At 40.1% G+C, this 22,717-nt stretch overlaps 1 protein-coding gene across 1 annotated transcript; it reads right to left on the bottom strand.

Moving 5' to 3' along the window:
• Nucleotides 1-1,204: 1,204 nt before the first annotated feature.
• On the bottom strand, nt 1,205-22,607 carry APIP (APAF1 interacting protein). Its single transcript, XM_059709705.1, has 7 exons — nt 22,428-22,607; nt 13,987-14,087; nt 9,108-9,156; nt 7,731-7,848; nt 6,312-6,447; nt 2,130-2,297; nt 1,205-1,513 (listed from the first exon to the last, which is right to left on the bottom strand). Exons 1-7 carry the CDS (start codon nt 22,482-22,484, stop codon nt 1,414-1,416), a joined length of 729 nt encoding a protein of 242 aa, XP_059565688.1. The 5' UTR covers nt 22,485-22,607; the 3' UTR covers nt 1,205-1,413.
• Between the last annotated feature and the right edge of the window lie 110 nt (nt 22,608-22,717).

Raw genomic sequence — 22,717 nt, 5'->3', positions numbered from 1 at the left:
GGAATAAAAGTGTTTGATCTAGATCTCTTACCAGTTTAATCCTCCATTCATAACATTTCCCCTTATTTAAAGAAGGGGACTGACCCAGAGAACAACAGTCAGAGGGCATGGGGAGAATGCCCGCTGCCCCTTCCACAAACACACACTGAGCACCATGTGCCAGGCACTGAGAATAAGCCCTCCCAGGGCTGTGTCTGTATTCACCTTTGGACCTCAGCTCCCTGCAATCACGGTGTAGGGATCACTTTCTCCTGAATAAAAACCCAAGTAGCACAGAGACTGCCACCTGCCATTCCCTCCTCCCCCACCTTTAAATCAGGTTTTTGTAAAATCTGCATTTTCAGTGAAGAAACATACAAAGGTGTTTAAATGACTATTCTTTCATCTATGCTATCCCATTCATTAGCTCCATTTTAGAAACAAGGAAAATGAGATTCTTCCCTGATGAAAGAACTTCCGCCAAGAACCCAGGAGACAGGAATTTACTGAGTGGCTTACGATGTGTCAGGATTTTCCTTAGTGATAGTGAACAAAACAGAGGTCTGTGAGAGGTTTGTGGCATAAACATTCAGAAAATGTTTGGAGGTGACAGGAGGCTATTTGTTTATAGGGAAGAAAAGTCAACAGCATTGTTTTAGGCACTGACAGGTTTAAGATGCCAATTAGGCATCCAAATGCTGAGAAGTAGGAGTTGGAGAGAAGTCTGGAATGTAGGGATATCTGGGAGGGGCTGAAAGCTGCCAGGCATTAGCATATAGATAATACTTAAAGCTAGGACACTGCATAAGATTTCCTAGGGGAAGAAAAGTGTAGATGAAGACATGGCTAAGGGCAGAGAGCCCTGAGGCCCCCTAACATTTCGAAATCTGATAAAGGAGAGAAAGTCAAGAAACACAAAAGTGATGGGTGAGGGAAGTAGAAAATCATATCAGTTTAGTGTCTTGGAAGCAGAGAGAAAAATGTTTCAGGCGGCAGTGATCACTAGTCATGCTACCGTAAAGTCAAGTAAAATACAGAGAACTGACCACTAGTTTTGGCAAAAGCAATGTGCTCATCTCATAATTAAGTGGAAATTTCCCCATGAATTCTATTATTACCAGCAACTTTGAAGAATAAGAGGAATTCTTTGGGAGTGTATATAAAAAGGGGAATTAATTTAAAGGGAAATACTTTGCTGTTATGGATTTAAAAATAAACAGAAACATTCTTTATAAAATTTTTATTCTACTGCATTGTCATTTAAAATGACAAGAATTTAAGCAAATACCATCCAGTGTCAGACGATATTCAGGGTGGTCATCTGCAGTATTTAGTGGCAAATTAATGGCAGCAGGTTCAATTTTTTAAAAGTCAGGTTTCATTTAAGTAACAGTTAAGATAAGCTTTGTCTCTGTATATAAACATCCATTTGGCTTATACAATCCCATTTTCTCCAACTGGAAGCTGTGTAGGATCCAGTCCGACTTTCTTCATTGATACGGCGATATCAAACAAATAGTCATAACACTCACACCTATGAAGGAAAAGGCAAAAGGACTTAAGGTCGATAGAGAAATACAGTTATTCAAACCCAATCATCACACTTCTCCTCTCCATAAGTTACCCCTGTTCCTAGCTGGGTTAGAAATTTCTCTCAGTTTCAAGCTACATTTTTCTTATTTTGCCCCCACCATTGTTAAAACATGGAAAGGGTCAATCTTGAACCATGCAACCATATTAAATAATTCTCAGGATATAAAAGGAAGTTTTAAATATACCACTTACATAAATTTAAGTTTGTTACTATGTGCCACTTTTTGAAATAAATATAGCAAACCATTATATAACTTGGATTTGTTCTGTTCTCCCTTCCAGCCTTAAACTCCAAGAACAAGATCTGACTCCTTTTTTGTATCAAAGTGCATAGTGCCTTTCCAAATAATAGTTCATCCAATAAATATTCCTTATTAAATGAATACACAATGCAAATCAAATATCTAGAAATGATAAAAAAAAATATTTAAATTTAAATCAATTTGACCAATAACACATAAAAAAATCACACTTCATTTGAAATCTTAAGACAGTTTGTTCTCTTTCACATTTAGAGTGTGGTGACTTGAACCAAATGTTCTCTGATTTATGCTTACATGGTTTTAGCCTTCTCCCACGTTTCTCCCCAGACATAGACTCCATGACGTCTGACCAGTACCGCAGAGGAGTCTGGGTATTCATTCATTGCACGAGCCATTCGTTCTTTGAGGTCCTTCTCCTCAGGCGTATTCTCAATAATGGGTACCACCAACATATCATCGTATCTACAGGATGAAACAAGCCATTTTTCACCCCATTAAAACAAAAGCATTCATATGTAAAATTTACAGTTTTTTCAAGCAACCAGTTAGACATCCTCTTTGTATCTGGAAAGCTACTCCAAGTTATGAACAAGATGCTGCATGTTAATTCTTTGTATCTTGCACAAACATCTGTATCAAAAGATGCTTTGGGAATTTAGCAGGCATTATTCCAATCCCAAGACTAAGTGGCAGAAATTTGTATAGGTTACCAAAACCTAACAAAAAAAATTATCAAGATCATACAAGTATTTCCGTGTAGCAGAGGCAATCAAAATATATTCAACAGGAAATGGGAAATGATAGATTTCAGAATCAGAACTGAAGGAGGGATTAACAATTGAACTACTTATGAAATAGGAATTTTTCAAAGATACAAAACATTTTACTTAACTCTGTAGGACCCGAAGTGTCTCAGACCAATAAATACAGGTGTGGTCTGTGGCACTGGGTTAGCAAGAAACTTTAATAGTGGACTATTAAAGGTCTGATACCATTTCAGAACATTCTTAAGAACTTCATTTATTCCACCTTGTTTAATTAAGTACATACATGTAATGAAATTAGAATGTGTGTTTCTTTCTATTCATGTAATAACATTTAAGCAAATAACTTAATTACTGTAAAGTTTAAGTCTATCCCTGAGGTCATTTATAACCAGTCGAAACTCAGACATGTTTCCTTTTTACATGAATTTCTCTTGCCTTGGTAATATAACATCTGCTTTTTCACTCCCTCCGTAATGGCTAAACTTAATCAAAAAGCTCTGCTACAGCATTAACAGAAATTGCTACGTTAGGGCAGGTACAGGCTAAGTAGCTGTCATGTGTAACTTGGCCAACCATTATTATTAACAGTATGAAGTTGCTCGTTACTTCATTTAAGTAAAGTAGACGTAGTTATAAAATATCCTTCAATATGGAAAGAATGAATCGCTAGTTCCAAATCTTTCCTAATATCAGCCAGGAAACCACAAGCTTACATTTTCCTCTAGCATATACTGAATAGCCAGACGTATTTTCAGGGGCAAAATTATTTCACAGCAAAAGAAGACCTGAAAGCTAATTCAAACCAGGCCACCCACTTTAAAGCTGGAACACAAATCCTTACCAGTTAAATGAGGGACAGAGCAAGGTTAGTCCAAGGTTAGAGTGTTCTTTCCACTCTACCATATACATGCATTTGCTTCCAAAAGGAAAGGCAAGCAATTTAAACTAGAGGCCCAGTGCACGAAATTCCTGCACTGGGAGGGGGGAGGGGGAGTGGCGGGAGAGGGGGGGAGGTGAGGGGCCTGCGCCCTCTCACAGTCCAGGAGCCCTCAGGGGATGTCCGACTGGCAGTTTAGGCCTGCTCCCCAGTCGAACATCCTTAGTGCTGCCGTGGAAGCGGGAGAAGCTCCCACCACTGCCGCCGCACTTGCCAGCTGTGAGCCCAGCTTCTGGCTGAGCAGTGCTCCCCCTGTGGGAGCGCACTGGCCACCAGGGAGAAGCTCCTGTGTTGAGCAGGATCAGGCCGAAAATGGCTCTCCAACATCCCCCAAGGGGTTCCGGATTGCGAGAGGGTGCAGGCCAGGCTGAGGGACCCCACCGGTGCATGATTGGGGCCAGGGAGGGATGCAGGAGGTTGGCCAGCTGGGGAGGAACCGCGGGAGGGCTCCAGGGCATGTCTGGCCCACCTAGCTTAGTCCCGATCAGCCAAACCCCAACAGCAAGCTAACTTACCAGTCGGAGTGTCTGCCCCCTGGTGGTCAGTGCACGTCATAGCGAGCAGTTGAGCAGCCTTAGTATATCATTAGCATATTACGCTTTAATTGGTTGAATGGACAACTGGACGCTTAGCATATAAGGCTTTTATTATATAGAATATGGTAACCTCCCCTGATAAGAGCTGGATATGTGAAATTTTTTTTTCTCAAGATGGACTTTCAAAAATAGAGTAGAGAATATCAGAATCCTCCTTTCTTTCTTCATCCATGTTCCTTTGCTCCTTCTTTGGAAAACTGGACTCTCAGGATTCTCCCCAAACTCTGATAAACGATCACTCCCCCTTGAGCCGCAATAATGACTATGTTACTGATTTCCCAGCCAGGCTCACATAAAATCACAAAGCGCATCTCAGAAACAATTGTATTCTTTAAATTCTGAAACATTCACAAGAACATACTAAATGTGTATGTTACAATACATAAGACATGGCATCTTTTAAAAAAACTCATGTCTTTTTTCTCTCACAGAATTCAAAAGCTCTCTCTTGTGTTCTGTTCCTCTAACCCACCCTTTCATGTTCTTTTATTTTTATTCCTTCACCAAAGCAACCAAATACTGATGAAATTGATATCACACATAATTCCCTTCCTTCAAGACCCAGATATGGAAAAGGCAGCTATACTTTCTTTAGTATGTATACTTTCATAATATAAATATTTAACTTTTGTAAATAGGTATTTCATGGTGCTGAGGAATGCTCTAGGCACACAATAAATATTAACTACAATCAAATCAAATTAATTTCTCAGCACACTAGTTTAAACATGTACTTTCTATTGCATGCAGCAACAGTACGATATTTCTGTAAGGACATTTTATAAAAACTGGCACCCCTTTCCCCTAAACAAGGCCCTTTAGGAAATGAAGACTCAGGAGTAAGGATGCCGATACATTCAAATAAAATTCTGAGCTTGTACCCAAGCCCCAAGAACATGTTTCCTCATGTCACTATATTCTAGATGTATGAATAACTACTACATTTTTGTGGGCTAGTGAATTTATATGATTTTATCTAGGCCTTTGTTCTATACTATCTATGCCACTTTCCAGACTGAAAAATTATAAAAATATGGAGATCTACTTAATGGAAATAATTATAAAACTTTTATAAATATGAACATACTAGATGCTCAGTGCACAAAATTCCTGCACTTGGGGGGGGGGGTTCCCCTCAGCCCAGCCTGCGCCCTCTCACAGTCTGGGAGCCTTGGGGGATGTCTGACTGATGACTTAAGTGGAGTGGGCCTAAGCCATCAGTCAGACATCCTTAGCGCTGCCACAGAGGTGGGAGAAGCTCCCGCCACCACTGCTGCACTCGCCAGCCATGACCTCAGCTTCTGGCTGAGCGGCGCTCTCCGAGGGAGCGCACTGACCACCAGGAGGCAGCTCCTGCATTGAGCATCTGACCCCTGGTGGTCAGTGTGTGTCATAGCGACCAGTCATTCCACCATAGGGCCAAAACTGGCTCTCCAACATTCCCTGAGGGGTTCCATATTGTGAGGGGGCACAGGCCAATCCAAGGACCCCACCGGTACACAGTTGGGGCTGGGGAAGGACGTGGGATGTTGGCCAGCCGGGGACGGACTGTGGGAGGGTTCCAGGGCGTGTCCGGCCTGTTTCACTCAGTCCTGATCAGCCGAACCCCAGCAGTAAGCTAACCTACTGGTCGGAGCGTCTGCCCCCTGGAGGTCAGTGCATGTCATAGCAAGCAGTTGAGCGGTCTTAGCATATTACGCTTTGATTTGTTGAACAGCCAACTGGATGACTGGACACTTAGCATATTAGGCTTTTATTATATAGGATTCTAGAAATACAAAATCAAATAAAAATGAAGTGAAAACTTTTGCGGGGGCTGAAACTTCCTGCAGACATAGTGAAGGTGGGGATACCTTGCTCTCTGGGTGCTTCAGTGTAGGGACATAATCTTTCCATCTCTACAGAAGTCTCAGCCAAGGTCTTGTCATTTCGCTCTGACAATCATTTCATTATTCATGTTGCTAATCATTTACCAAGGCTGCAGTGAAAGGGGTTGGGGGAGGCATCTGATCTGTGTCACTAAGAAGAGATCTGGAAGTATAATATCAAGTGGGGTATTACTGAACACAGATTCCACAACATCTCATTAAATGCATTAAAAAATCAGTAGCCTGTTTATAAAAAAAAAGGAAAAATGCTTTTCAAATTTTTTAAGGAAAAGTAGAGAAGAAAATACCTATAATACCCTCCCGAGGTACACTTCCTTATTCCTTTTATCATCTCTTGATGTGTAATTTTAAACTCCTGTCCTGGAAAGAGAAGGGTGGCCATGACCGCGGCTTTCGAGTGGGTGTGAATCACTGCGCCTGCTCCTGGGGAGGAAGGAAAAGTCACATGTGAGGCGAAAGCTTAATTATACCTTAAAATTAAGAAAAAACACACACATGCACACACACACACATGCATGCAAACGCACATTTATATATGCACTTGTTGTTCTAGGTATGGAATAAGGTGGCAGCAGGTAGTAAGGTAGGAGGGAGGGAGGAAAATAGAAATACTAATAGAGGTGTCAGAAAGCAAAAGAAAATTACACTTTCCCCAGCCTCAGAACAATTCCTTATATTTTACATGTGTCCATGAACTATCTCTTAGATGGTCTGAAGTGCAGCTATAATGATCATGGAGATCACAATACTACTATCACCTACTTAGGACTTCCTATGTGCCAGGCACCTACTTAGGGATCCCCTTTTTATGTTATCTCTTCTCATCATCCAATCACCACAGAGGTCACCACTTAATGGTCAGTGGAAACTCGGGGAAGTTAAAAAACGTGCCCATGGTTCATGGACAGTAGGAAAAACACTTGAATTTGAACCCAGGACCACCTGAACCCTGATCACCAAGTTAGGCCTCATAGCACAGGACGTACCTTGGTAGCATAAGGGTTGACTTTAAGGCGTAGATGTAATGAAATTAGGTACAAAGGACTTGTATATTATAAAAGTCAGTAAGCTTATTTAGCTTTTATGCTAGGAAAGCTTCATGCTGTGAGAAGCTACTCCTTCAGTTCTATCCTTTCAGTCAGAGCTGACAATGTTCAGGAACAGAGAGCAAGGTGACTTACTCAATGCTGATTTCATTAAAGCAAAGTTCTATGACTTTACTGCTGTGGCTGAGCCAGTCCTTCAGTTATAATTTCCTATTTTCACAATGTCCTCTACGTTCAACCTTTATAGGCTGTTTTCTATCACAACTTTGGGGAATTAAAATAAGACTCCTATTGTTATCACACAGTACATTTTTCAAAAGGAGGTTTACTTCTACTACAAGTTCCTGGAGGTATAACTCCAAACTGAGAGTGGGAACCTGATTGCAAACATAATCTTTAGTCAACTTGACAATCTACTAGAGTCCCACAGATCTGGGTTGGAATTCTGGACCCAAAATGCTCACTAGCTGTCTTCTCATCAGTAAAATGGACTAATAATAGACCTTCCACATAGGCTGATGCGAGGACTGAAGGGGTTAACACATTGAAAGTTTGGGTATGTAGTAGATACCCAAGAAATGTTAACTGCAGCAATAATTGGCATTATTTAGGGGAGCCTACTCTGGAAATATTCTTTATATCAAATACATTTCTGCCTACCTCTCATAGTGTAAGCATTCATAAAAAGAGGAGTACACTGGCTTTTTCTTAGATTCTTATATGATGGAGGTCCGCTTATGTCACGTTCATTGATGTCACAAACAAACATGTCTTCAGGCTATTTACAGAGAGCAAAAAAGAAAAAAAGTTTACACAATATCATCAGAAATGTCCCCTTTCTTATGTATACAGGGGCGGGGGAAAGTAGATTTATAGTTTTGAATATGAAAAAGAGTTTATTCTTGTATTATTATTTATTAATTATTGTACTATCTTTGTATTATAAATGTAAACCTACTTTTGCTCATTCCTGTATATAGTATACACTCACATGCAGAGTGATATAATTACACATATTCAACTCATGATTTTAAATATTTATATAATTGTAATTTCTCTCAAAAATTTTACCCATTTTAAGAATAAAAAATATTTTACAGTAATGAAAATATTCTAAAGAAAACTAAAAGGAAAAAAATCTTCCTTTAAAATCTGAAGAAGAAACTGATATGGAATATTTAACATGTATTTAAATGATGTTGCTGTCATTTCATCAATTTAGGTTCTCAATTTAGCCCTGTAATTTCACAACTATATTTCAGAGAGACTATATAAAGAAACCATTATCCTAAGATGGGTGTTATAATTTCATAATATAAAAAGAAGAATACTACAGAGTAAAATTTTCTTATTCCAAGATGCTTAATAGGCACTCTCAGATGTTAATCTCAATAAGGTATATTATTCTGAAAGTTGTAAGGAATTATGTAGGGCCACAGACATTTCCTAGTAATGTGTGCATATTTCTGACTTGTCACTTTCATTTTCCAGGTGTATTACAAACTACAAACTACAGGGTTTGTTACAAATGTTTTATTAATGAAGCATTATGCCACAGACAGATGTTAAGTATTATGTGGTTGTTTTAAATAGATTTTAGATGTTATTCTAGCATTAATACTTTTGAAATAAGTTTTACGACTTTAAATTGGAATAGTTTTGCCATCATTAAATAGAAACCAACTTCATACATTTGAGACCATCAACCTGATTTTCCTACTAGTCTGATAAAGATGGTGTTATAATGCTACAATGTTAGAATCCCTTTTTATTATATGACTTAAGATTGTGCTATTCACTTTTGCCCTCTAGAGGTTGAATGAGGATTCAAACCATACTGATTGCATGGAGGACACTTGGGATCTTAAAAAAAATTAATGACTACTCAACAAATGTTTGTTGATTAGTTATTTAAATTATCATCATATTACCACCTTTCAAAACTAACATTTCTTTTATAACTAATTCCATTTCACAAAACAATAGTTAAGTAGAGAAGAAAAGACGCCTGGGTTTAAAAAGAACCCTTTGCCATACCTGAATCCGTTCCTTTTGCACTCCTGAAGGAGCAATGTAGATTTCATTGCTGGTAACACAAAATATAGAAATTGGTATTTAATTAACTCTATTGCTCTGCTTTTGCACAAAGAAAAACATATCCTTGCAGTCCAATCATTAATGTTCTGCATAAATGAAGTCATACACGTAGCAGCTTGATTTAATTAATGGTATAGGCCATATAGAAAGAATACCAAATACTTTAATGCTTTTGTAATGCCGGTGACAGCGTAAAATGTTGATAGTTGCGTTAGTCTTCTATATTTTTTATGTATATTTCTTTCCATGGGGCAAAATCATTGGTAATCAGGCTTTTATCTGGGTTGGAGAAATACAATCTGAAAACACAAGTCTTAATTGTGAATCTTGAAGCATGAATGAGCAGAGTTTATCCTAGCATATGTGGAATGCATTTATTCTAAAATCCAATCAGGGGAAAACATGCTCCCTAGGAGTAGATGTCCCTCTGGCACGCTCTTATTAGAAAACATGAAGCTCAGAGACCTCTGCTGGACAGTTTGTTAAATTACAGTTTATTAAACTGCAGCATTAACAGGGCTACTTTTGGGGTGGAACAGTATGCTTCCTGTTTGAAAAACACATCTACCTTATGAAAATATTTGGAAATAAAAGCTAAAACAAGTGCAAAAGTTACAAGTGTAAAAGGCATGGCTACATCTGGAGACCGCTCTGTTAAAGGATGTTGTGTTATACCCTATCCTTCACAAAGTGCTCTCAAATTTGATTTGGAAATTAATCTCAAAGTCTTCTCTAAATTCTCTCCCCCACTCAAGAAAGATCCTTTGGCTCATTTATCAGTTTCAGTGGCTTCCAGAGGGTATCAGAGCATCCAGACACGCAAGTGAAGGAACCACCAGCAAATGCATGCTTTAGCTCCTGCCCCTGAAGCATGGACACTGGATAAATACTAACTGTTTCATAGTGAAAATGAGGACGACAGCCTCTATTGAATCCAGCTGTCAAAGTTGGGGTCACTAGTAAATCTATAGACTTGGGACTGATAAAGATGTAAGGAAATGAAAGGTTTTTTAATGGCCCACCGGTAAATTAAGGTCTAGAAAATAAAGGCCTGGTCTGATCATGGCAGTGAAATCCAAAGCACATTCAAACATCTGTTTTCACCAAGTAGCTAGTGCTTTAGAGCTTCATTGCATAAGAGAACCATAGAGTGCCATTCCTCTAGAGCAGCGGTCGCCAACCTTTCGGACCTCGAGGACCACTGGGACCAGTGGTTGGCGGTTGGCGACCGCTGTTCCAAAGGTTTCCTTAAACCAGCGGTTGCCAACCTTCCGGACCTCATGGACCACCAGTGGTCTGCGGACCACCCGTTGGCGACCACTGCTCTAGAGCAGGGTGGGGAACATCCAGCCCGCGGGCCTTAGAGAGCCCGGGAAATCATTCGGTCTGGCCCTACCAAGGCAGGAGGGATGAGTTAATTAAATGTTTGACCAAGTATAGTAGGCTAGTTTTTAAGTAGATCATTTTGTATGGCCTGCAAATGATGTCATAAATATCCAAATGGACCTTGGCAGAAGAAAGGACCGCCCTCATCCCTGCTGTAGAACTAGTGGGAGTGGGCAGGGGGTGACACAGTTAAATGGGGCCCTTTACAACTACCAGGGATCCAAATATTTTGTCCTGTGTCACATGGAAGAAACTCTAGAATCATGCGTGGTATGGAGTCCAATGACCCTCAGTGGGAAGTGGGCTGGCAGGTCTTCTTATGTGGGAGAAACTTAGGCAGTCCTGGGAACAGAGCCAAGTAAAGTACAAAACAGTCTGCTGGTAAATAAAACCCATCCACAAAGTAGGAAAACCCAGGGTATTTATCCTGTTTATTCAAGTGATTTGGTACACCAAGCCTGTTTTTAGTACTGCCTTTGTAAAAAGGAAATTAGTTTAGACTTTGGTCAACATTGTTCATTAAAAGATTAGGTAAATAGATTTTAGAAAAAAATATTTTTACACCTACAAAGGAGATATCTGGATAAAAATGCAAAGATGACAGAGCTTTTATCTTAGGAGGGAAATATGCCAAAGACTAAAAGTGAAGTATTTACTTGGTGCTGTAAGCCACAAACAAAAAGCATTTTAAATTTCAAGGTATTAAGTTTTGGAATTTACTTCTCTAAACTCCCTGCTCTTTCTTAAGTGTAAAGCAGGCAGACAAAACTCAAGAGTCCATAATACATCTATTTTCATTTACTGTCTAGTCATTTGAATCTTACTCTGCCTTAATTATCTTGTCTATATATGGGTTTATTAACTTTAAGTCTAATAGCATGCAACAGGATTAGTATCTCTGACATATAATATTACAGCCGAGAAAACAGGAAATGCTAAATGTGAATGGTAGGACCCAACCTAAACACAATGGCTTCTGAGTATCTTAGGATTACCTTGCTCACTGTCATTTTCTTGGTCCTCCATTTCCTCCTTCTGATTTAATTCTTATATGTGTCTTAAGCTCTTTTACATACATCTTTTGGTATCACACATGAGTAGAATAATCTGGAATAGTATCAGCCAAACCTTGGAATCAGTAAATAATTTTATATTCCTAAAGAGCTTATTGTCAGTATTTTTGTAGAAACATAATCTATTGGGTGTGTATTTCATTCCTAAGCATCAGACAAAGAAAACCAAACTTTCCCTAATAACATGAGAATAATATTGCTGACAAAGTAGTTGATGTGGGCTTCTGAAGTCATTTAAGTATCAGGAAAAAATGGAATATTTTTAGTACAAATTACTTATTTTACTATGTAAGGCACAAATTTAATAAGATTCCAAATACAGGGCCAGAAAATTGTGGCTGTTTCCACTTATGAACCCCAGGAGGAGCTCCTCAGCCATTAAGAATCTAAGACAAATTTTCATGACGCAACTTTCCTACAAATGGACTGTAGTGCTATAAAAGCCACTGAATTTTTAAAAGATGTGAGTATTTTAGGGTGACCACACAATTCAGTATATGGATTAGTAAAATTCTTCTAGGAAGAACATAGTCTTTTATGTCTATACTAGAGGCCTGGTGCACAGATTCGTGGACTGGTGGGGTCCCTCGGCCTGACCTGTTCCATCTCGCAATCTGGGACCCCTTGGGGGATGTCAGAGGCCCAGTGCACGGATTCAGCCCAATCCCCGCAGGCCAGGCCAAGGGACCCCACCGATGCACGAATCTGTGCACCAGGCCTCTAGTATGCATATAAGATCTTTGGTTAATCTCTTCCTGCCTTCCCCCTTCCCTCTTCCCTCTGAGATTCATCAGTCTGTTCCATGTTTCCATGCCTATGAGTTGAGTGTCTGCCCCCTGGTGGTCAGTGTGCATCATAGCTACCAGTCGAATGGTCGCTTAGGCTTTTTAATATATATAGGTATATATTTTTAAAACCCTCTTTAGATTTGCAGTGACCCTTTATCTGCATTCTATTTTTAACTTTTCTTTCTTTCTTTTTTCTAAAGAGCCAGTTAAAAATGGTTATTTTAGCTCAGTTTGGTAGAAAGCTCTATTTTGTTCTATGCCCATGAACAAATATTACCATGAACACAAACTACTTCTGCCTATACAAATAAAAAGTAGTTAACTAAGAGCAATGCTTAGAATAATACAGCTGAGAAACCAATACTAGGACTCAACTCCTAAATGCATGAAATAAGAACAAATGTTGTTTTCATAGGACTTTGCTAGAATCAGGTCATCTCAAAAGTTTTGGCAAAAGAACCCAAAAGCCTGCCCAATGCTGACTTGACACATTGGTACTGGGTTGATGGTAAGGAAAGAGGCATAGATGGATGTTCGATGTGCCACACGGAATGTGACCTTCCCGGACCAAGTGCGTCCCCTACACACAGAACTGTTGACAGTGGTTGACTAAGACCCCTGCTGTTACTTCCCACACTTCAATTACTATTTCATGAGCTCCTCGGTAATTTGAATCAGATGAATTACAATGGCATCATCTCATCTTGCAGTGTGCCATAAAATCCCTTTGTTCCAAATGTCTTGACTATATTTTACATCTCATTTCTTTCACACAACACAGTCTCCTAGTAATGCTATATATACTCAATATCATATAAATGTTGTAGTAATCCAATTTTGTTAAAGTAAGTAAATTACGGTAAAAAAATAAATCAAGTTACTCAGTTTAACAGTCAGCCTCCAGACAATAATATTCTTAACCATTTCAGGAGAAAAAACACTTGAGAGAATGAGATTCCTTAACCTCTCTTTTCATTGTCAGTAAGTTGCTTATTTCTTCATCCTCTTGGAGGAAAGACACTGAATAATCGAATGAAGTATTATAAAATATTCATTCCTCCTGTTTCTAGTTCAGAAGCTCTTGTTTTGTCCTGAGCCTCATGGACCATCAGGTGCTACCTCCATTAATAATGATACATGTGCTTGGAAAGGCATATTGCCTTTCTTTTGACTCAATAACATGTAATTTTCAGGATTTCGAGTTAGTAATCTGTATTTACGTGGCTTTAAAATATGTATCTGGACCATTAAGACACATCCTGTCTACCCTGGCAATTCCAGACATAGGAACATACCTGGCAGCATGGCATTTACGGTTGGTACTCCAAACACCGAGGACCAGATTATTCTGGTTAGAAACTGTGTTCCCAAATCCTTAGGTATTTATTATATTGCAACTTGGGCATACTTGTTCCATTCTGTTACGCAAATATCTCCTTCTCCAGGTGGAAATGAAATACCGTCAGTGTCACATAAAACTGCATCAGTTGTTCTTTGGACATATGTGCATTAGGCTCCCCATGGTCTACTTCTACGAGGAATTCCCAGAAATGAAACCAGCCGAAAACTTACCCATGCTTCAAGCTAATTCCTCCTCCAGTCCCAGTGACCCAGCCCAAATGGTAAAACTGTTTGCACAGCTCTGGGATCAGGTATCTTGGGTGTTCCTTGTCCTTCAAAAGAGGAACATGATTTTTTAAATAGACATTATTTTATCAAGTCACTATTGTAGCTGGTATCTCTACTAATAAGCCAATTTAAGGAAGTTTAAGAGAAATCTACCACAGAGAGGGAACTATCAGAGAGAAAACTATTATAAAACATGCTTTGTTTTTAGTTTTCAGAAAGTGGATCTATTATATTATTTGGAATTATTCAGAATAAGGCCTACAGTCCATTACTGAAACAGGCTGCAAGAACAAAGTGGGGAAATGTCCAGTATACAGTATATTATGAAGTGTCTATTGAGATGGCTGAAATAAAATAAAATCTAGTGTTGAAAGGAACATGCTTGTCATCTAGCGAATTTCTTTACACAAAGCAGTTCAGGAAGGCCCTATATATAGGATATACTATAACAGCTATATGTTCATATTCTGTGTGTTGGTTCAATTTTTTCTATTGACTATATTATTTTCTCTTAGTATAAAAACAATATATACTCATTATGAAATATAAAGTCAAGAAAATAACATAGAAACCATTTACTCAGAAACAATCACATTTCTATGAAGATAGGTGTGCTCAGGAAAATATATATGTTCAGTTGGGATGACTGAGCCTTATTTATTTATTTTTATTGAGGTATAACTGATATACAACACATTAGTTTCCAGTGTATAACATAATTATTTGATATTTCTATATACTTTGAAATAATCAGCACAATAAGTCCAGTTAAAATAAGAGCCTTATTTTTATATAAGTCTAATAATTGCTTTTTTAGGGAAAAGCACACCAATGTTTCCCCCTGTTTTTAAAAGTTAAAATTAATGAAAACAAAAATAAAGAAATACAATGAATCCCATTTTTGGCAGCATGATATACAGCCTTAACTTTGAAAACAACTAAAATGCTGCATAAATTATTTTTTAAAATATTTCAAAATAAATTGTTGAGCTGTCAAAAAAGTAAGGTCTCATACTAGTAGAGGCCATAAAAGAAATGAGAATACCCTGGCTGGTGTGGCTCAGTTGGTTGGGCAATGTCCTGCGCACTGAGAGGTCACCATTTCGATTCCTGGTCAGGACCCATGCCCAGGTTGCAGGCTTGATCCCCAGTAGGGGCGATAGATGCAGGAGGAAGCCAATCAATGTTTCTTCTTTCTCTCTCAAATCAATAAAAAACATATTAAAAAAGAGAGAGAGAAAGAAATAACAGTAAGTCTACCTGAAAGGAAAGTGAGTTCCAAAGCCATTATTTCCCTGAAGGTATTTGCAGAACTCTGGTGACCTTGAGCTTCAATTTTGATAGCTAAGCAAACTGCTAGAAACAGATAAAACCTAGGGCATGCCCAAAATACGGCATCTAACAGAAAATTGCTATATACACAAGAGACTCCAAGGGGTTATTCCCTCTATCTAAAATAGACCCACTGAGCAGCAAAGCACAGCTAGGAAGCTTGCCTACAAAATCTTGGTACTGGGTATAAAGGATGAAAACATCTTTGAATCCAAATTATTGTTGAACAGACTGAATTTTCAGCTACTTAACTGGATTTCTGAAATCATAGTTTTTCAAACTCACCTTTTAATATTAGATATACACATTTTATTTTAGGTAAGTATTATAAACTAGAGGCCCGGTGCATGAAAATTCATGCACTGGTTCGGGGGGGGGGGGGGGGGGGAGGTCCCTCAGCGACCAGGAGTCCTCAGGGGACATACTCAGCACTGCCACTGAGGCTGGAGAGGCTCCTGCCACCGCTGCTCTGCTTGCCAGCCATGAGCCCGGCTTCTGGCTGAGTGGCGCTCCCCCAGTGGAGTGCACTGACCACCAAGGGGCAGCCCATGCGTTAAGTGTCTGCCTCCTGGTGGTCAGTGCGTGTCATAGCAATCAGTCATTCTGACGTTTGGTTGATTTGCATATTAGCCTTTTATTATATAGGATGATAATTTGATGGAATAGATTCAAAATATAAAATTAAGAACATGGGAATACTGACATTCTTTTAAGTTCTGATCCAACATATGTCTTAGGAGTAAATGGACATACATTCAAATCCACATTACATAATTTTATGCTTACATGACTTTGAGTTTCAGTTTACTGATCCATAAAACGAGAACATTGTGAGAGTTAAAATGAGATCAAATGAATATAAAGCACCCAGCACAATATGTGACACAGTCAATGTTAGTTTCCTTCCCATTTTAATGAGTTAAAAATTCTTGAATGAAAATGAATAGTCAAGCTATGTTGGTTTTTTTACATCTGTCCTTACTAAATCTAGCCAAGTTATCCATACCCTGTATAATTTGCTATTTCCTTTTTTAGAGATACAAATGTTATTTTAATTATATAGTAAAGTACAGCTAATGAGAAGGCTCCTGTAGTTTTCCAATCCTTAGAACCACCCATTTTCACAGCAAGTTACAAACATTATAGAAAATGGTCTGTTATTAAGGGTCTCCCTTTGCCCTTTTGTCTTTTCCAGTACTGAGGTATTATAGCAATTAGCCAGCTTCGTTCTACAGGAATAACAATGAGAAGCCAGCTGTTGTTAATGCAATTTCATTCAATCGTTCAAACCCACAAAATTACAATTTTAAGAAGAATAAGCACTTAGCAGGGGGAACCAACAGAGACATATTTGGTAAAAATGCAATCATTTAAGTTGTCCAAAGTAAAAATCAGAATATATATTTTTAACAAGAATTGACAGGAAGGAAAGATTTAGTATTTAGTTTTCCCCTGAATGTCAATGACATAACTTGTCTATTATTGTTACATCTGGTTTTCAAGTAGAATAAGAATTTAGAAGGACATATCTTAAAATGGATTACAATCAACTGCTTATAGTAGAGGTCCTACTCTAAGCGAGGGAGGAACATTTACCAGTATACAGTGTTTTGTATATATTAAAGACATTAAAGTCTAAGGTTTCTGAATCAGTATTTTCTTTTTCCAATTTTTCAATCTAGCTTTTTAAGGAAATCAGCCTCAACTGTCACTGAGATACCTGACAGCCAACCATGGCTCTAATCCCTTCCTCTACTTTTTGTTTCAATCTCAGCATAGTAGAGGCTTGTATTGCTCAGACAGGTTTTCTTGGGGACTCTAATACAAATGTAAAATAAACCTGTGTTAAGGATATTATTTAACTCATCAATTAATGAGGGAACCAGAAAGATGTCACAACTGCTACCACAATTCAACTTTCATCTCTATGAACAATAATCATCTGCATTGCTGTCAGTAATCTACAATTCAGAGTTGTAAAATAGCTCAAAGATGGCCCCAAGTCAGCTAGCGATCTCTTTTGCTCATTTCAGTCTTTCACAATTTTTCCTGACACTGGCCTCAGGAAGGGACTGGATGCAGACAGAGCAAAACTGTCAGCATTGTTTGTCTCTGGTTTTTGCTGCTTTCTGCACATTCGTTTCATTGTCCTCTATGTGCATATTGGTTTTCTTTGCAACATCACCTCCACTTAAAGCCCGTTGCCACACTTAAAAACTCTTCTTCACATTAGACAAGCCCTAACTAGAAATCAGAAGACCCTAAGGCAAGTCAGTGACCCTTTCTGTGTATCAGTTTCTTTATATTAATAATCTGGACCAGTGATTCTCAGACTAGTGAGGTTCAAGATCAGTAGTTGTATTTTTAAATTTTAGGGACTGACATAAGGTTGCCAAGTGATAGCATTAATTATACTTAACAATTACTATCACCTTCTTTCAAAAATAAAGTACATTTTTTAAATGTATTTTTGTTGATTCCAGGGAGGAAGGGAGAGGGAGAGAGAGATAGAAACGTCAATGATGAGAGAGAAACATTGATCGGCTGCCTCCTGCACGTCCCCTACTAGGGATCAGGCCCGCAACCTGGCCTGTGCCCTTGACCAGAATCAAACCTGGGACCCTCCAGTCCACAGGCAGACACTCTATCCACTGAGCCAAACCAGCTGGGGTAATAAAGTACATTTTTAACATAAGAAAAGTAGAAAGGATAATCTCAGAATGAAAGCCAATCCTTGAAATGAAATGCAATTAATTTTGTGAACTTCACTCTTTCATTGTCCTTATTTTGCAGCAGTTGAGTAAAAATTCTTTCAGAGACTGATATCTGGGGAGGATTAAGATGATCTTTTCCTATATGGTCTCCTTGTCTACGATTTCTCCTTCTCCAGCTTACCTTTCACTCTACTATTAGTACTAAAATAATAAACTATTTTGATCATTGAACTCCGCTCCTTATATCATCTAATGGCAAAACACTACCTTTTTAGTCTAAGTCCTTCTGCTTTCTTGCCCTAATTTAACTTTTCAAATATTTCCACTTTTTTTACATAAATCTCCCAGTCTTATTCAACCTAGCTGTGGATGTCAACCATCAGGAAGGCTCTTAAAGACCCCCTGGTGTTCACACCATGGTATATAGTTCCTCTCCTACACTGTACCAGGGTTGGTCTGTATGCCCAACAGACTACTGCCGAATGGTACTATATCACTTGGGATTAGGCTATAACACTATAGCTTCCATCTTGGTTGTCCTCTCTCCTTCAGTTCACTTGGTGCTCGAGATACTCAGACAGCCTATGCAAAGGCCACGTGGTGAAGAACTGAGACCTGTGGTCAAAAATCAGTGAGGAACAGAGGCCTGCCAACAACTACATGAGGGGCTTGGAAACTCACTCTAGCTGAAGTCAAGTCTTGACATCAATTATAGCTCCAGCCGACAGGCTGGCTGCCAACTCATGACAGACCCTGAGCCAGAACCTCAAACTAAATTCTCCTGGATGCCTAAGCCTCAGAAATTGGGACACCCAATGTTTGTGTTTTAAGCTTAAGTTCTGGGATACTTGTTATGCAGCAATAGGTAACTAAGACATTTTCTTGCCAGCCAAGAATACTTTGTCTTTGCACTGTTATTGCTTATGCTGGATCTCTAATAATCCCAGCTCTAGCTGCCAGATTCCTGCTTGTCAGCCTTTACACCAGGCCCCCTACCCACTTCACCTATATTCCTTCTCTCATGGTAGCAAGGATCACTCCTTCCTTGGACTCTGTGACACAGCATTTGCTCTATGTACCTTTCTTTTGGTATTAATTGTGGAGCCCTCTCATTCATTCATTCATTCATTCATCCAGCAACTTTTACGGAAGGCCCCAAAGGAATGAATACGAGGAAAATAAAATTCTTACCCCTGAGGAACTCACAATCTGGTAAAGAAGTTAACAGTTATGAAGTGACAAAGCAACATACAATACAAGCTGGTCCTGGGCATTGCGGGAGCAGAAAGCTCTGGGTGGGAGGGAGCAGCAGTTAGGAAAAGCTTCATTCAGCAGGGGATGGGTGTGCTAAGTCTTAATGGACTGGGAATAAGCTGGGTAGGTAGGGAGAAAGGGCATTTCAGTCAGAGAGAACTCCAGTAGTTGGAACTGGTTCTAAATTAGGTTCTGTGGAATGGAGGGGAGAGGGAGGCAGATGCACAGGAGTTTGGACTTTATGTTATAGGTACTTGAAAACCACTGAGCAGTTTTAGATAGAGGCCCTGACCAGATCTTGGGTTGGCAACATTTCTACAGTGGCAGTGAAGCATAGTAACCTCCATCTTGTATAAAAACTGCTGTTTGAAATTCTCTGCTATTGTTAGATAGTCCCTTGTTCTGTAAACTCTGTCATTTTTAGACAGTCTCTTATTCTATGTAATAACTGTTTTAGTTTGAATAACAGAAAAAGATAAAAACTTAACTGTCTGACCTTGCAAGCTAGCCATCTAATGTAATGGACTAATACTGATAATAATTCCCATATTCTTATGCCAAATGTTTGTTCTTTATGTATCCAAGATTACCAACTGCCTGTAACAATAACTCACACAGAGCTCTTTGTAAAATCTGCAAAGAAGCTCAAAAGATATAAATGCAGGAAACTTCCTGTGTGACTTCGCTCAGAGATTTGGAAGAAACACCTCCCTCCTAATTAATTGGCTCATTAAGGCGTCTTGTATGATTTACGATACAACAGCAGTGGAAAGAAGAAGATGAAGGTGGTGACCAAGGAAGCAAGAGACCAGACCAGTAAGGAAGCCGTGGAAAGAGTTTGTAAAGGAAATTGCAAGGAAGTGATGGTGGAGATGGACTTGGAAGGTATTTTAGAAGTTAAAAAGAAAGGATTAACTTTAGGTGAGAAAACTGAAGAAACCTCAAGGTCATTTGTGAAACAGGCTTGGGGCAGAGGATGAGGATAGATGGTGAGGTTTGGGGGTAGCCACTTAGGGGGACGTGAGAGGAAGCTCCCCAGAGGCCCGCCTGAGGTGCTCAGAGGCTAGCAGTAGGACATCAGAATACCTGGAGAGAAACTTCAGGGGTTCAGAACAGGCCTCCCCAAGATGTGCCACGTTGGCACCAGAATAATTTTGAGCGGAAGCCAATCGAGACCCTGCAGACTCAAGAGAAACATTTATTTCTCCCTTAAAGAATTTAAAGTTGGGGCCTTGCCCATAAGCGTTATTACCAGAAATAACTTTTCATGACCTGTTTATAAGGCAGGGTAAGCTTCTAATTACAGTGGGGCCTTGACTTACGAGTGTCCCGACTAACGAGTTTTTTGAGATACCAGCTGTCTCTCCGCTGATTTTTTGCTTTGAGTTGACAGAGTAATTTGAGTTAAAGAGCTCCTTAACGAGCTCGGTCTCGGAACGAATTAAACTCGTAAGTCAAGGCCCCACTGTACTTAACATCTGCTCTTCTTATTCTAAGAACGACCTTTCTCTACACTCTGAAGCTCCATGGCATCTTACCTTAACTCACAAAGTCATCTCTGCCTCATTTTACCGTTCTGTCTCTGAACCTCTCGTGTATGGTGGGGGAGGCGCTCTGGCTCTTATGTATATGGGGTTCCCTTATGTACTACGTAATTTAATTTGGTTATTTTCTCTTATTAATCTGTCTCATGTTAATTTAATTATAGGACCAGCCAAAAGAACCTAGAAGGGTAGAGGAAAAGCTCACCTCCCCAAGCATTTCACAAACTCTCTGGCTGGTTATTACTTTTTAATTGGGACCTTCAGCCTTAAGAAAGAATAATGGGGGAGGGAAAAGGGGGCTAATTTGATCTCTGCCTCATAAGCAAGGTTTCTCACAATGTATGGAAGTTGTTTATTTGCCTGGTATTCCTATACCTTAGGCCAGTGGTTGGTAAACTCATTAGTCAACAGAGCCTAATATCAATAGTACAATGATTGAAATTTCTTTTGAGAGCCAAATTTTTTAAACTTAAACTATATAGGTAGGTACATTGTTATTAACTTAATTAGGGTACTCCTAAGGCTTAGGAAGAGCCACCCTCAAGGGGCCAAAGAGCCGCATGTGGTTCGAGAGCCGCAGTTTGCAGACCCCGGCCCTAGGCCATCTGTCTTAATCATCACTGCACCAATGAGCACACAGGTGCTCCATAAAATTGTTGCGTGTGTCTAAGTAAATGAAAAGCATACACAGTCCCGGGATGGATTTTTCCTTTGACCTCAGTTAGGGAAGAATCGTGTCTATGGTCATCCCATCATCGCTCTAAACCAGTGGTTCTCAACCTTCCTAATGCCGCGACCCTTTAATACAGGTCCTCGTGTTGTGGTGACCCCCAACCATAAAATTATTTTCGTTGCTACTTCATAACTGTAATTTTGCTACTGTTATGAATCGTCGTGTAAATATCTGATATGCAGGATGTATTTTCATTGTTACAAATTAAACATAATGAAAGCATAGTGATTAATCACAAAAACAATATGTAATTATATATGTTTTATCCGATGGTCTCTAGGCGACCCCCATGAAGTGGTCTCGATGCACAGGTTGAGAACAGCTGCGAATCTAAACTGAGGCAGAAAAACTGCTCAGAGGGAAGGTGCTGGCTACTGAGGCACAGCTCCAGTCCAGGCGAAGGTTCCCCGTGTGCCTAGGCCCTGGGGCGTGCTTTGGGAACTTGGGGCTGGTCGCCATGGCGCACAGGGACGCCAGAGAGCTCAGTCTTTGCTCCAGTTCACTTCAGGGCTGCAAGTTTCCTCGACTGGCCTGTCTTCCTGATGATGATAAGCTGCTTTGAAACACACACTGAAGACTCTCCTCCGTTATTTTTCCTTTCCTTAACGTTTCAGGTGCCCAGCTCCCGCTGTGGGACACAGCCCAGCCACGGGAGCGGCGCCAGCCTGCAGGTCGCCCGGTAGAGCGTGGGCTGCAGCGCGCGGGGGTCGCGTGGGGATTGCACCCCAGCCGCCCGGAAGCCTCCGCCGCGTCCCCCCGACCGCCTCGCCTCCTCGGAATAAAAGGCACTGGCAGCCCCGCCCCTACCTGCGCGCCGCTTCGCCGCCGGCAACAGTCTCCCTCCAGAGCGGGACCGTCAGACATGGCCCAGACTAAGGGGACCAGGGGCCTTCAACCAATATTCGCGCGCCCTTGCTCCCAGCGACCCGCCTGGACGACCGAGGCGAGATCTTAAATACAATCAGGCGGATCTGAGGACAGCACAGGGGCGGGGCGAACCAGGCGAGGGGCGGGCCTCGCTGACTGGGGAGCCTGCGGCGCTGCAGCCTGGCAGGGAGGCGGGGCCAACGAGGCTGGGGGCGGAGCTAAGAGGCTTT

This window comes from Myotis daubentonii, chromosome 9 (genome assembly GCF_963259705.1).
Source record: "Myotis daubentonii chromosome 9, mMyoDau2.1, whole genome shotgun sequence".
NCBI classification, from domain to species: Eukaryota; Metazoa; Chordata; class Mammalia; order Chiroptera; family Vespertilionidae; genus Myotis; species Myotis daubentonii.
The sequence above is the reverse complement of the archived record's forward strand: the minus strand, read 5'-3'. Positions and strand labels throughout refer to the sequence as shown.